This window comes from Dermochelys coriacea, chromosome 1 (assembly GCF_009764565.3).
Source record: "Dermochelys coriacea isolate rDerCor1 chromosome 1, rDerCor1.pri.v4, whole genome shotgun sequence".
NCBI lineage: Eukaryota > Metazoa > Chordata > Testudines > Dermochelyidae > Dermochelys > Dermochelys coriacea.
The window spans coordinates 297,726,452-297,741,361 of NC_050068.2; the positions used below are offsets into that span (position 1 = coordinate 297,726,452).

Genomic DNA, 14,910 nt, shown 5'->3' on the forward strand with positions numbered 1-14,910 from the left:
GGAGAATTGAAGGAGACCTGCACCAGAATATCCCATAGGCTAGTGATTAGGGCACTTATCTGAGAGGTAGCAACTCCTTATTCAGATCTTGTCTCATCAGGCAGAGTGGGGACTTGAGCTGGTGGTCTCCCATATCCTGCATGATCACCCTCACAGCTAGGCTAAAAAATATCAAAAGCTCCTGCTCCTAAAAGAAGCTCCTGCTCCTCCTCCTCCTGGCTGTTTTGTATGGAGTTAGGTGGTCTCTGAGCATGCCTACCAGATCAAGCCCCAGAGATGAGTTAGCGCCTGTCTTCCCCTAGTTCGTGGATCATGCTATTGCTTAGGCACCCAGATGCCAATAAGGCAGAGAAATAGGCACGTAGGGAACTTGTACTGCAAAAACTTAGGCAGCAGCTGAATGGAGGTTTTGTGAATACTAATGGTGCCTAAATCTGGTACTTTATGAATCTATCCTCAAAAGTGGAATCTGTATGGACAACACATCTTGAAGAACCATAATTAATATGGGGTAAATGTTATTTTAAACACCATTGAATAAGGCTATGGAAAAGTAGAGAACAGTGTTACTGAAAAATAGTGTTACCATAATATAATGGTGATTTGCTTTGCTTTTTACAGTTCTGAAAAATATGTTTAAAGTTTACATTGTTCTTTTTTGCAAAGGACTGTGAACTGCCTCCTTGTCTAGAAACCGAAAAATTATGGACGACATCGCTTCCTGTCATAGGGAAGGTGACTCAGTGGAGATATGGATCATGGACCCCAGTATGTAATATATTACAGTGGGCATAGTAGCTAATTATATAGTTAAGAAAGTTCCCATTCTGTCCCATTTTTCAGTGCTTAGAACTTAAAATTTTACCTTTTTGTCTGAAATTTTCTAGCTGAGTTCTCTCAAAAGAACTTTTGGGGGCAGTTGTGCAAAAATGATTCACCAGTTTTTAAGCATAGGGAGAGTGAAAATATATATTTTTCCCATTATAAAAGGATTATTGATGCCTTTGGTTTAAACAGCTGTACTGCTGAACAGTGGTGCGGTTAAAGTTGTAATTTTCCATATAAATAAACTTCATTGCAAAGAAGTGTCTGAGTACTCTGGTAAAAATTGGCTTTGATTTATCTGAGATATGAGCATTTGAAAAGATGCACTGATCCTGTGTATTTTTTTGTAAGTTCATAAAGTGTATAACTGAGACATGCTTGCACGTCTAATTTAGCTGTGCAGCGAAAAGTGTACTGAAATTGAGACCGGATTGAGATGATGCCTACTCAAAAAGCCTTTGACTCAATTCTTGGATAGTTTTTGAGATATGAACACATCAGGGAGGGCCTGATAGATTTATGCTGGTGTCAAAAACAGAGTAATGACATTGTAAATCAGTCCCTAAATATACTTTATCATTGTCAATGAAATTAGTCTTAGTATAAAATAATTGAAAAGTGTAGGAAGAAGCTACCTATAGATATCTAAACTGTAGAAAATAATAATAATAATTACGTGATAATGCAATCATATATTTTACAGACTACATCTTAACACATACACTCATGTGAAACAGTTAAGGTTGCACATCCAAACCCCATAGCCCTTCTGTGAGCTGCGCATGTCAGGCCCATCTACCAGTACTCTATCCTTCGTTCCCCAATAGCACAGCTCTGGCTCTTTGTGTTTAATTTATGGATTAAAACCTATATTAAATCATGTTAGTACTAAATATGCTTATGTTTGGAAGTTAATTTTGGATTTTTTGATCTAATAAAATATGATTAACATATATTGTTCTGCTTCATAGTGCTCTGCATCTTGTGGAAAAGGTAACCGTGCTCGCTATGTGAGTTGTAGGGATGCTCATGGTGGAGTTGCTGATGAATCACTCTGTACACACTTACCCAGACCAGCTGAGATTTCAAACTGTTTTAGTCCATGTGGAGAGTGGCAAGCTGGAAGTTGGTCACCCGTAAGTATTATTTTTGTTGTTGCTGGTGCATATTTATATTATGTTAGTGCCCAAAGGCTCTGATTAGAATTGGGTCTTCATTGTGCTAAGAGCTATGTAGAGGTATATGAAGAGATTATCCGTGCCCTGAAAAAAATAATTATACGTTTATTAATTTCAAAAGTAAATATGAATATCTTTAGTTATTGTTTTTTTTATGTTATGTTGTATCACAAGTGTTGGGTTAATTTTTGGTCAGTGCACAGTTACATGTGATAATGGAATAGCAACAAGACAAGTTGTCTGTGTCAACTACCATCAACAAATTGACGAGAATTACTGTGATCCTGAAAGCCGTCCTTCCAAAGAACAAGAGTGTAACATGCCACCATGCCTTCCAGTTTATCGTCATATTCCTAAAATGCATGACCATCCAAGCCATTTTCCAGAACTAGATTACCCTCCAATACACAGGGGCCATCACCCACCAGATAATGTAAATCAATGGAGTCATCCTTCTGTAGGAGGAAACCAGTGGAGAACAGGACCATGGGGAGCAGTAAGCAAACTACTAAAATGTATTTACTATGTTCATCATTCTGCATGCATTAGAGTTCTCTCTTATCTTTTTTAACATTTCTGAAAATGACATTGTAGTACAGTATCTATTTGGTAAGCTTAAATATACCTTTTTATTTGAAAAGCAATATGTTTAATCAAAAACAACTTATTTTGATTTTAAAATTTAGAACGTTTAGAACTTTAACAAAATTGTTTTTTGGGATTTGAAATTTATAGTTCAGTGCCAATTTCCAACTTTCTTATTTTCAAGTTCATTTAAGCAATATATTGTACATTGCAGTGTCTTCACAAGTAACAAAGATGTATATTTGCCTTTTGTTTTACTAGTGCTCTAGTACTTGTGCAGGTGGATTCCAGCGTCGGGTTGTAGTGTGTCAAGATGTGGATGGAATAAGTGCTAGTTATTGTGATGAGGCAACAAAGCCACCAGAGTCAAGACGCTGTGATTCTGGACACTGTCCTCGATGGAACTATGGGAGCTGGGGAGAAGTAAGATTATTTCACAATTTAAAAAAATATATTTGTGAACCTTTTAAGCATTTTTTTTAAAAAGTTAAAATAATTATTTAAGTATGTATGCAACAGAAACTCTTTTTTACTCGGTCTCAAAAGGATCAAACATTTTCAAACTCAAACAATTTTTATCTACCACTGTCTTCACAATGAATAAGCAATTTATTTGTTGAATGATTAATCCAGCCTCTGTGATACAGATTGCCTATAAAAGGGCATGTTGTTTCTCTTGATTACTGGCATCTGGTCACAATATCTATAAGCAGTAGATCAGTGAGGTCTCGCTAGTGGTTATAGCTTTGTCATGCTGCCTGACTCATGGCAATTATTCATTAGTCTAATTAGGAGTTATTGTAAAATTTCCTTAATTCAGTGCTCCACTCTAGTAGTGTCTTGAACCAGGAGAGCTTTAAGATTTTTTTTTTTTTCTAAAAAGATGTGTTGGGTGGGATAAGGGTTTACTCCAAAAATCATTGTCTAACACAGTTGTTCTCAAACTTTTACATTGGTGACCCCTTTCACACAGGAGACCTCTGAGTGTGACCCTCCTCCCCCTTATAAATTAAAAACACATTTTGATATTTATCTCTATTATAAATGCTGGAGGAGAAGTGGGGTTTGGGGGTGGAGACTGATAGCTCACAAACCCCATAATAACATAGCGACCCCCAGTTTGAAAACTCCTGGTCTAACAGCCACCATAAGAAAAGTGAATACAAGAAGGTGAAATAAAAGATTAATAGACTGTAAAGCCAGAAAGGGTCTCGTGATCATCTAGTCCGGCCGCCTGTATATCGTGGGCCATAGGACTTCCTTGAATTATCTCCTGTTTAAACTAGAGTACGGTAACTCCTTACTTAAAGTCATCCCGGTTAACGTTGTTTCATTGTTACATTGCTGATCAATTAGGGAACATGCTCATTTAAAGTTGTGCAATGCTCCCTTATAACATTGTTTGGCAGCCACCTGCTTTGTCCACTGCTTGCAGAAAGAGCAGCCCATTAGACCTAGCTGGTGGGGAACCAGGGTGGACCCAGCTCCGCTATCAGCTCCCCGCTCCCCTAAGTTCCCTGTGCAGCAGACGCCCAACAGGCTATCAATTGCCAGCAGTTCACCTGTCCCTTCCCACACTGCCATGTGCTGCTCCTGCCCTCTGCCTTGGAGCTGCTCTCCAGAGCCTCCTGCTTGCTAGGAGGGGGGAAGGAGAGGGAGGCTAATGTCAGGGTGTCCCCCTCCCCACTGCTGCTGCATCCTGCTTACCCCATCTCCATAGAGCAGGGGGACACATGACAGAGCTCAGGAGGGAGGGAGCTTCCTGGCAGCAGCTGCTGCAGCCTCAGCTTGCTGATTAACTTAACAAGGTACTGTACTTAAGAGTGGTGTCAGTGTACTTAAAGGGGAAATGCGCATCTCTCTCTCTCTCTCACAAGGTGTGTGTGTCTCTGTCTCTGTCTGCCATGCTGTCTCCCCTCCCTCCATTCCTGCTGCCTTGAAGAGTGTGAGGCTACATAAACGAGTTAACCCTTGAGGGCTCAGCCAATTGCTAGTTCATCATTTAGCAGGAAGGCATCCCCTGGGAAATATCCCACCCTCTGACTCCACCACCTCAGCCAAGCTTCACAATCATCATCGCTGTGTACAGTATTAAATTGTTTGTTTAAAACTTATACTGTTTGTGTGTGTGTATGTGTGTGTGTAGTCTTTTGTTGGCAAAAAAAAAATTTCCCTGGAACCTAACCCTCCCCCCATTTACATTAATTCTTATGGGGAAATTGGATTAGCTTAAAATCGTTTCGCTTAAAGTCACATTTTTCAGGAACATAACTACAACATTAAGTGAGGAGTTACTGTATATCTTTTCGAAAAAACATTGTATCTTCATTTAAAAATGTCCAGTGATCGAGAATCCATCATAACTCTTCATAAATTGTTCCAGTGGTTAATTATCCTCACTGTTAAAAATGTGCACCTTGTTTTTAGTCTGAATTTATCTAGTTTTAATTTCCAGGCATTGGGTCTGGTTATACCTTTTTCTGATAAACTAAAGAGCCCTCTATTTTAATCAAATTTCTGTTCTTCAAGTAGCTACTTATAGACTGTAATCAAGTCAACCCTTAATCTTCTCTTTGTTAAGATAAACAGATTGAGCTCTTTGATTCACTATAAAGCATGTTTTCCAATCCTTTAATCATGCATATGGCTCTTCTCTAAACCCTCTCCAATTTGTCAAAATCCTTCTCAAATTGTGGACACCAGAACTGGACATAGTATTCCACTAGTAGTTGCACTAGTGCCAAATACAGAGTTAATAGAGTTAATATAACCTCCCTACTACTACTTGATATTCCCTGTTTATACATGTAAGGATTGTGTTAGCCCTTTTGACCACAAGTCATTTTAGAGTGATTGCTTCCCAGGAGAGAGTCCCGCATTCTGTAAGAATGACCTACATTCTTTGTGCCTAGATGTAGAACTTTATATTTGGCCATATTAAAATGCGTATCATTTGCTTGCATACAGCTTATCAAGTGATTCCAGATCACTGTGTAACAGTGACCTGTCCTCTTCATTATTTATTACTCCCCCAATCTTTGTGCCATCTGCAGACTTTATCAGTAATGATTTTATTTTCTTCTATGTCACTCATAGAAATGTTAAATAGCATAGCACCACATCCATGTAGGACCCTAATAGAAACACATCAGCTTGATAATAATTGCTGAGTTATAATTGTATTTTGAACCTGTCAGTTAGCCAGTTTTTAATCCGTTTAATATGTCCATTTTTAATTTTTGCATCATTCTAATTTCTTAAACTATTGTGTGGTACCAAAACAAATGCCTTACAGAAGTCTATAATACATCAGGACTACTACTTTATCAGTCAGACTTGTAATCTCCCCAAAAACTGATATCAAGTTTGTTCGAAATTATCTATTTTCCATAAACCCATGTTGATTGGCATTAATTATATCACCCTACTTTCATTCTTTACTTATCAAGTCCTGTATCAGCCAGTCCATTTCTATTGCCTGGGATGGATGTCAGGATGACAGACCAGTAGCATTCTTTCCATCCTTTGGAACTTCCTCAATTTTCCAAGACTTATTGAAAATCAGCATTAATGGTCCAGAGAGCTCTTCAGGCAGTTCTTTTAAAACTCTTGAATGCAAGTTATCTGGACCTGCTGATTTAAAAATGTTTAGCTCTAGTATCTGCTTTCTAACATCCTTCTGGGTTACTGTTGGATTGGAAAGTATTAAATCATCATCATATGATATGATTACATCACCAGGCTTTTTTCCCAAATACAGAACAAAAATATTTTTGAATACTTCTGCCTTTCGTGCATTATCATTGGTAGTTCTACCATTTCTGTCTAGTAATGGCTAATTATCATTATAAGAAGCCCTTTTATTTCCAATATGTTTTTTTTAAAACCCTCCTTCCTATAGTCCTTAACTGTTCTGGCTATGAAGTTCTCCTTGTGTCCGTTTGCTTTCCTCGTCAATTTTCTACAGTTTGAAGCTTCTGATTAATATTCATTACTATAAACCTCCCCTTTTTTCTATTTGTTATACAGTATACATATATATTTATTTTTAAGCAGTGTGGGCCTTTTCAATATGGAATTTTGGGGTTGGAGACATCTACTAAAATGATCTTAAACAGTTCCCAATTATCATTCCCTTTTTTCTGTTTAACTTCTTTCTCCCAACCGATTTGTCACATAATTATTTTCAGCTTTGTAAAATTGGCCTTATTAAAGCACCAAGTACATATATTACTCAATTGGATTTTATTCTGCTTGCACATTGTAAATGTAATCAAATCATGATCACTTGAACCTAAGCTATCACTAATTTTTGGTTCTGTGATCAATTCCTTGCGGTCTGTCAAGATGAGTCTAACATAGAATTATCCCAAGTTGACTGCAAAACATTTTGAGTTAGGAAATTGCCATTTTCAAATTTTAGACATTCCAAGGATGTTTTTATACTGTCAGCATGTGACCTCCAGATACTGGAACAAATTATTAAACAATCGGTTTATAAGCACCTAGAAGATAATAGCTTAATAAGAACAAATCATGCTAAACCAACCTAATGTCCTTCTTTGACAGTGTTGCTGGCTTAGTGGATGGGGGAAGCAGTAAATGTCATATATTTTGATTTTAGTAAATCTTTTGACACAGTCACAATCGTTTTCATAAGCAAACTAGGGGAATATGTCTAGACGAAATTACTGTGAGTGCACAACTGGTTTAACCAACTGTACTCAAAGGCTGGTTATCAATGGTTCGCTGTCAAAGTGGGGAGATCTATCTAGTGGGGCCCTTCAGAGTCCTCGGTTCAGTTTCATTAATGACTTGGATAATGGAGCGGAGAGTATGCTTATAAAATTTGTGGATGACACCAAGCTGGGAGGGCCTATAAGCACTTTGGTGGACAGGATGGGAATTCAAAACAACCTTGATGAATGGGAGAGTTGGTCTCAAATCAACAAGATGAAATTCAATAGAGACACTTAAGAGCGATAAACATCAAATGCACAACTACAAAATGGAGAATAACTGGCTACGCAGTAGTACTGCAGAAAAAGTTTTGGGAGCTATAGTGGATCACAAATTATACACAAATTTTCAATGTAATGCAGTTGCAAAAATGTTAATAGCGTCCTGGCGTATATTGACAAGAGTGTTTGTATGTAAGACACAAGAGATAATTGTCTTGCTCTGCTTGACACTGGTGAGACTTCAGCTGGAATACTGTGTCCTGTTTTTGGTGCCACACTTTGGGAACAATGTGGACAAATTGGAGAGTCCAGAAGAGAGAAACAAAAATGATAAAAAGTTTAGAAAACGTGACCTATGCGGAAAGATTTTATTTTAAATCTTAAATCTGGGCATGTATAGTCTTGAGAAAAGAAGACAGTGGAGGGGAAAAGGACCTGATAACAGTCTTCAATTATGCTGTTATAAGGAGGATGGTGATCAGTTGTTTTCCATGTCCACTGAAATTAGGACAAGAAGTAATGGGCTTAATCTGTGCTGAGGGAGTTTAGGTTAGGTATTAGGAAAATCTTTCTAACTATGAGGATAGTAAGTACTGGAATAGGTTACTAAGGGAGATTGCGGAATCCCCTTCACTGGAGGAAGTTTTTAAGAGCTGATTAGACAAACACCTGTCAAGGATGGTCTATATTTGCTTAGTCCTGCTGCAGGACCAGGGGATGAACTAGATGACCTTTGAGGTCACATCCAGCCTACATTTCTATAATTCTATGATTCCATGTCACTCAGATTGAAGTCCCCCATGATAACACAGATATTTTTTTCCTACCCATTACAGATAGGCACTTAAGAGTCAGTCATTTGTTCTCTTGTGTGATTTGGTGGTCTGTAGCGGACACCAGTATTCTATATTGTGCTGTATCTTTTATGACATTGATTCATAAACATTCAAGAACACTTGTTTCTGAGTTGTCAATGTCTTTGAAGCAAGTAATGCCATTTTTTACAGAGTGCTACTCCCCTCCCCCTTTGCGCACTCAATCCTTCCTAAATAGGTTATAACCATTGATTTTAATATCCAACTCTTCCCACCAGGTTTCAGAAATACCACCTCAGTTGAATTTATGCTCATAAGTGAGCATTTCATATTCCTGTTGTTTAGTACCTAGTCTCTTAGCAAGTGAAAAATTTTCTCAGAAGCTGAAGCTTACTGTACAGCTGACTAGAAGTGTTGCAAGAATTACTGTTCTCAGGCATGTGGAGAACGCGGTAGATGGAGAAAGAACTGGATTGTAGCTGTAAATTAATACCACAGAAAATGGTAACCTTCTTTGAAAGGGAGATCATGTATTTGAAAAGTGAGCAAAGGAGATAGCTAAAACATTTCAAAGAGACAAATAAGATGACCTGTGGAAGATACAGACATTTTAAGTCAAGAGAATCTTAACTCCCCTTCTTTAATTGTGATGGTTTGTATGAACTGTTTTCAATTATGAAAGTAAGAAAGGGATTCTCTATTGCATGTATGAGCAAACTTTGACCATAGATTCTGTGCCTAAGACTACATGTACAGTTAAAACAAATATTTTCAGTTTATTCTGACCTAGGTTCTCACTTGCATCACCTCCTACATATTGAATTCCATGTACCTCAATAACTAGTAGATAATTTTTTGAATTTTATGAGTAAAAATGGAAAATTCAGCATCTGATTTTTTTCATGTTATTCACCAGGTCTAGTAACTTTGTTCCCTAGGCCTAGTCTGTGCATCATGGCATTTTCTCTGTTAATACCTGCACACTAAGGAATTTGCTTTGTACAATATATACAGCCCTCCTTTGGTTTAGTATTTTTAATAAAGAATCAGAGTATACAACAATAAAGGAGTAGGACATACTGTTTCCTCATCAGATTATAATTTATTTCTAATAGTTTATTATAAATAAGCAATGTTTTCCTTGAAGAATGGATTAAGTTAACTAGGAGTGAGCTTGGGCTAGAGTGAACGCAAACTAGCTTTTCCATTTGTTTTAGCAGTACATGTAATGTTTAACAGAACTTCTGGCTAAAGTTTGTTTCTCTCTTTTTGTTTCTGTTCTACAAAATAATAATTTTAAATTTTGAAAAATAAATATGTAGTGTGTATTTCAGGAGACACCTATGTCTACAAAACAAATGACCTTTAAGAATCAGAATATGAACATCAGGATGGGTAGTGTACTTTGTTGCCCAGTGTTCCTGGGGGTTCTCTTATTAAAACAGGAAACTCAGTTTCATGCCCAATTTCCATTTGCCCTTATCACAGAAAAAGGGGTACATGCTACACTGACTCTGGGTGCTAACCCTGAAGAATGACTAGTTTCTCTTAATTTTTTTTCTCTCACACTAGTGTTAACTTCTGCCTGAAGGAGAAGATTGTCTTCTATCTTCTTGTCTTTTGTAGACAAATATTAATTAAATATAAAAATGTAGTTTTGTAAGCTCTTTGGGGCACAAACAGCCTTTTCATTATGTATGGGTGGAGTACCTAGTAAATGGGACCAAGATTTTTGCCTGAGGCATCTGGGCAGTAGCACAATAAAAATATTAAATAGTAATAACCGTTTACTGATTATACAAATATCTGTTTAGTATATGAAGACTGTTGATGAGACCCCTGAACTATATCTTTTTAATTTTTTAGTGTACTCATACATGTGGAGATGGAATAAAGACAAGATTAGTGATTTGTCAGCTTCCTAATGGCCAAATGTTGAATGATCAAAGCTGTGAAATTCTAGACAAGCCACCTAATATGGCACAATGTAATGTGCGTTCTTGCCCTGGCGATGTTTCATGGCAACGGGGACCATGGAAATCGGTATGATAGTATTCACTATTTCCTCCCTCTTTTTCTCTTTCCCTCTCTCTCTCTCTTTTCTTTTATAAATTGTATATAGTATTTTTGTTTGATCACAGGGAGACAAAACTGTGTGGAATGTACCCATTGTAGCTTTATTAAGCATCTGCTCCTGCTCCCATTTAATTAAATGGCAAACTTTCATTGACTTGTCTGGAAGTAGGATGTAAACCATCATAAGACACATTTTAAATTTTATTGCTGTTCATCCTGGATTATAGTGCTGATTAACAGTTTATTCTGTTCTGCAGGAGGAGGAATCAATTTGGGATTTTACTTTTTAAAAAATACTGTAATTTGTACTATAGTATTAATTAAATATTTATATCTATATTTGTATGTAGATATCTAATGCATAACATTCTAATCAAAGATACATCTAAGTACCTCACACACATGTATATTTTGTTTTCCCTGTAATCAGTCAGTACTGTACTCTGCATCTTATGTACAATTGTGTATAAAGGTTTACGTTTGTGGATATAACAATGACTAATTAAAGGTGTCTGTATAATTGTATAAGTAATTATAATAGAGCTCCTATCTATATGTCACTATCTATTATTATGTAAAAACAAATACAGTGATCACCATTAAAATCTGTACAGTTCCCACTTCCAGATAATTTACATTCCTGAAATAATCATAGTAGACCCTATGATAAGGTACTTGGTAATATTCCCTATGCTGTGAATGCCACAGTAACATTTATTAGACAATGTGCAAAAATTGTAAAAAGTTCAATGGCAACCACTAGAGGGTCTGGATCCAGCTCCACTGAAGTAAGTGGCAAAAATCCCATTCACTTCATTGGGAGCAGGACCAGGATCACAATTTTATTAAACATTACTTATATTAACAAGCTGATTTAATTTAGTGTTTTTGATCAAGGAATGTGGAAATATTATATTAAGTGAACTTCAGATTTCAATTTTAAAATATTTTTAAATAATCTAGTGTTATAACCTAAATTTGGTACAAATATAAATTGAAATAGATGTTTTAATTAATAATTTATAATAGTATCTCTTTCTTCCACTGTGCAATCAGAGTTTCAGTCTTACGCTGGTGCCTGCATGTCTTAAGCAAATCTTGTTTAGCCATTTGCCGAATGTTAACTGGCGACTTGCAAACACTTACTAATATATGCTTTTGTTTTGTTTTATTTAACTGTAGAATTACATGTTGAAAGGGTAAGCAGAACTTTCAGCATATCACTGACAATAAGCTCAATGTCTATTCCTTTTCGATCTCCTGAAATCACTTATTGCCAGTTTGTTCTCTGAGTGATGCTGCAGATTGCACTGCAATATGTGGATGCCCTCACAGTCATAAGTGGGATGGTAACCTGGTGGAGCATATAGCCAATCTGTTGAGGAAGTGGGGTCCAGGTAAATGCCCTTTTAATTAAACCATATGTGATGTAGGTTTGCAAAGATTTTCATATTTTATATCCCAAGTGATATAAAGTGCATTTTATATCTTTCAGAACTAAGCCACATGGTTCAAAATGGCACTTTTTAGCACCCACTAGGACCCTCTCTTGACTCCATGCCCTAGTGGAGTTCTGTGGTGGTGATAATATCACCAACATATTGCTTATTGGGTGTCACTCTGAGAGGGAGCTGGTCATCAAAACCAGTAGGGGAACCTAAGATGAAAGTATATTCCAGTGCTACATGTATTGACTATGCTTCTTAATCTTACTATTGGGAGTATTCAGCACATAAAACTATAATGTTCATTTTAAAAAAATATTTCAAATCACCTTGTAAGTAGGGCTTAGATCAAGGCACATTGTCTGGAATTATTGATCATTAAGGGCTAGATTGTGTGTATTTGACACAACCCTTAGTTGGAGTGGTGCAAAGTCTCAGAGCCCTGGAGGAGTACCAGAGGCGTTCTGTCTCAGAAGCAGAAAGCCTACTCTGAGCTCCCCAGTGCATTGTGGTGTGCACTGCTGCAAATTGCTACACTTAGAATATTTCTTCGCTCCCACCTCACTTTGTCTACTGATCAGTGTGTATGGAAGGATAGGGAGAAGCCATGACTCTGCCTTCGATGTGTCATTTTGTAGTGCTGGGCAACCTTGGATGAGTTTCTGGTAGCCACCCTGTAATCTCCGGAGCTCTTTGATTCTGCCTTATCTTCACCTTGCCCCTCCCATTCTCTACCACCCACTTAAAGGCTCTGTAGGAACTAGGTAGAATCTAGTTCTGCATTCTTAAATAAAAATGTTATTGGATAACAAGTATGAGTCTGGGTAAGAGCACATTATATATATTATATAAAATTGTGTATCCTATGTTATCTGTATTCTAGTAAAGAGGTGAGGCTAGAACTTGATGGAGTACAGCTAGGAACTGAAAGTCAAACAAAAAAGGGTCCCATTCAGTTACATCACATGAAGGCAGACAACTAAATATTGACAAATTCTATGAGTGCTTTTATATAAATACTAGAAGTCTAAATACTAAGATGGCTGAAATTGAGTGCCTGGTGTTAAATGATAATATTAATGTAATAGGCATCACAGAAACGTGGTGAAACTATGGTAGTCAATGGGACATGGTAATACCAGGGTACAAAATATATAGGAATGACAGAGTAGGTCACACTGGTGGGAGAGTGGAACTATATGTGAAAGAATGCATAAAGTTGTATATAGTAAAAATCTTAAATGAATCAAAATGTACCACAGAATCTCTATGAATAGAAATTCCATGCTTGAATAAAAAGAGTATAGCAGTAGGAATATACTTCCAACCACCTGACCAAGATGGTGATTGTGAAATGCTCAGGGAGATTAGAGAGACTACAAAAATAGAACATTCAATAATAATGGTGAATTTCAACTATCCCCATATTGACTTGGTTCATGTCAGCTCAGGATGGGATGCAGAGATAATATTTCTAGACACCATTAATGACTGCTTCTTGGAGCAGCTAGTCCTGGAACCCACAAGGGGAGAGGCAATTCTTCATTTAGTCATAAGTGGCGCACAGGATCTGGTCCAAGAGGTGAATATAGCTGAACTGCTTGGTAATAGCAACCATAACATAATTAAATTCAATATGCTTGTAGGGAGAAAAATGCCAAAGGAACCCAGCATACTAGCATTTAACTTCAAAGGGAGGAACTACCTAAAAATAAAGAAGCTAGTTAAATGAAAATTAAAAAGAAAAGTCACAAGAATGAAATGCCTGCAAGCTGCATGGAAACTTTTTAAAAACACTATAATAGAGACTCAAACTAACAGTATCCCCCAAATAAAAAAAACAGTAAGAGGACCAAAAAAATAAAATAAAGCTACCATGGCTAAACAACAGTAAAAGAAGCAGTTAGAGACAAAAAGACATCCTTTAAAAATTGGAGGTCAAATCCTAGTGACGAAAATAGAAAGGAGCGTAAATTCTGGCAAGCCAATTGTAAAAGTATAATTAGGCAGGCCAAAAACGAATTTGAAGAACAACTAGAAAAAGACACAAAAACGGGATATTTTTTTTTAAGTACATCAGAAGCAGGAAGCCTGCCAAACAATCGCTGAGGCCACTGGACAATCAAGGTGCTAAAGGTGCACTAAAGGCAGACAAGGCTGTTGTGGAGAAGCTAAATCAATTCTTTGCATTGGCCTTCACTGCAGTGGTTGTGAGGTGTCAGTACAGGAGGTTTTGGAACACACTGATATATTAAACAGTGAAAAGTTACCAGGACCAGATGTCATTCACCCAGGAGTTCTGAAGGACCTCAGATATGAAATTGCAGAACTACTAACTGTGGCATGTAACTTATCACTTAAATTACTCTTGTACCAAGGGTAGTGAATGTGACACCAACTTTTAAAAAAGGCTCTGGAGGCTATTCTGGCAATTACAGGGGTAAGCCTAACTTCAGTAGCAGGCAAAATGATTTAAATTATAATAAAGAACAGAATTATCAGAGACATAGATAAACAAAATATGGTGGGAATAGTCAACACGGGTTTTGTAAAGGGAAACCATGCCACACCAGTCTAGAATTCTTTGAGGGCGTCAACAAACATGGACCGGGGGATCCAGTGGATACAGTGTACCTGGACTTTCAGAAAGCCTTTGACAAGGTCCCACGCCAAAGGATCTTAAGCAAAGTAAGGAATCGTGGGATAAGAGGAAAGATCCTTTCATGGATCAGGTTTCAGAGTAGCAGCCGTGTTAGTCTGTATTCGCAAAAAGAAAAGGAGTACTTGTGGCACCTTAGAGACTAACAAATTTATTAGAGCATAAGCTTTCGTGCATCCGATGAAGTGAGCTGTAGCTCACGAAAGCTTATGCTCTAATAAATGCGTTAGTCTCTAAGGTGCCACAAGTACTCCTTTTCTTTTCATGGATCAGTAACTGGTTAAAAGAAACCAAAGGATAGGAATAAATGGTCAGTTTTCACAGTGGAAAGAGGTAAATAGTGGGGTCTGCTGAGGATCAGTACTG

The 14,910-nt window shown here is 37.2% G+C and overlaps 1 protein-coding gene across 4 annotated transcripts in view; it reads left to right on the forward strand.

Moving 5' to 3' along the window:
* The window catches only part of ADAMTS20 (ADAM metallopeptidase with thrombospondin type 1 motif 20), a 181,865-nt gene that overhangs the window by 98,307 nt on the left and 68,648 nt on the right, over window positions 1-14,910 (forward strand). For 3 of the 4 annotated variants that reach the window (XM_038379153.2, XM_043494489.1, XM_038379145.2), the window contains 5 exons: window positions 667-768; window positions 1,797-1,961; window positions 2,200-2,499; window positions 2,850-3,011; window positions 10,231-10,407. In XM_038379153.2, the coding sequence (XP_038235081.1) occupies window positions 667-768; window positions 1,797-1,961; window positions 2,200-2,499; window positions 2,850-3,011; window positions 10,231-10,407 (906 nt within the window). The remainder of the gene's footprint in view (window positions 1-666; window positions 769-1,796; window positions 1,962-2,199; window positions 2,500-2,849; window positions 3,012-10,230; window positions 10,408-14,910) is intronic. The other variant, XM_038379168.2, reaches the window with a different exon arrangement.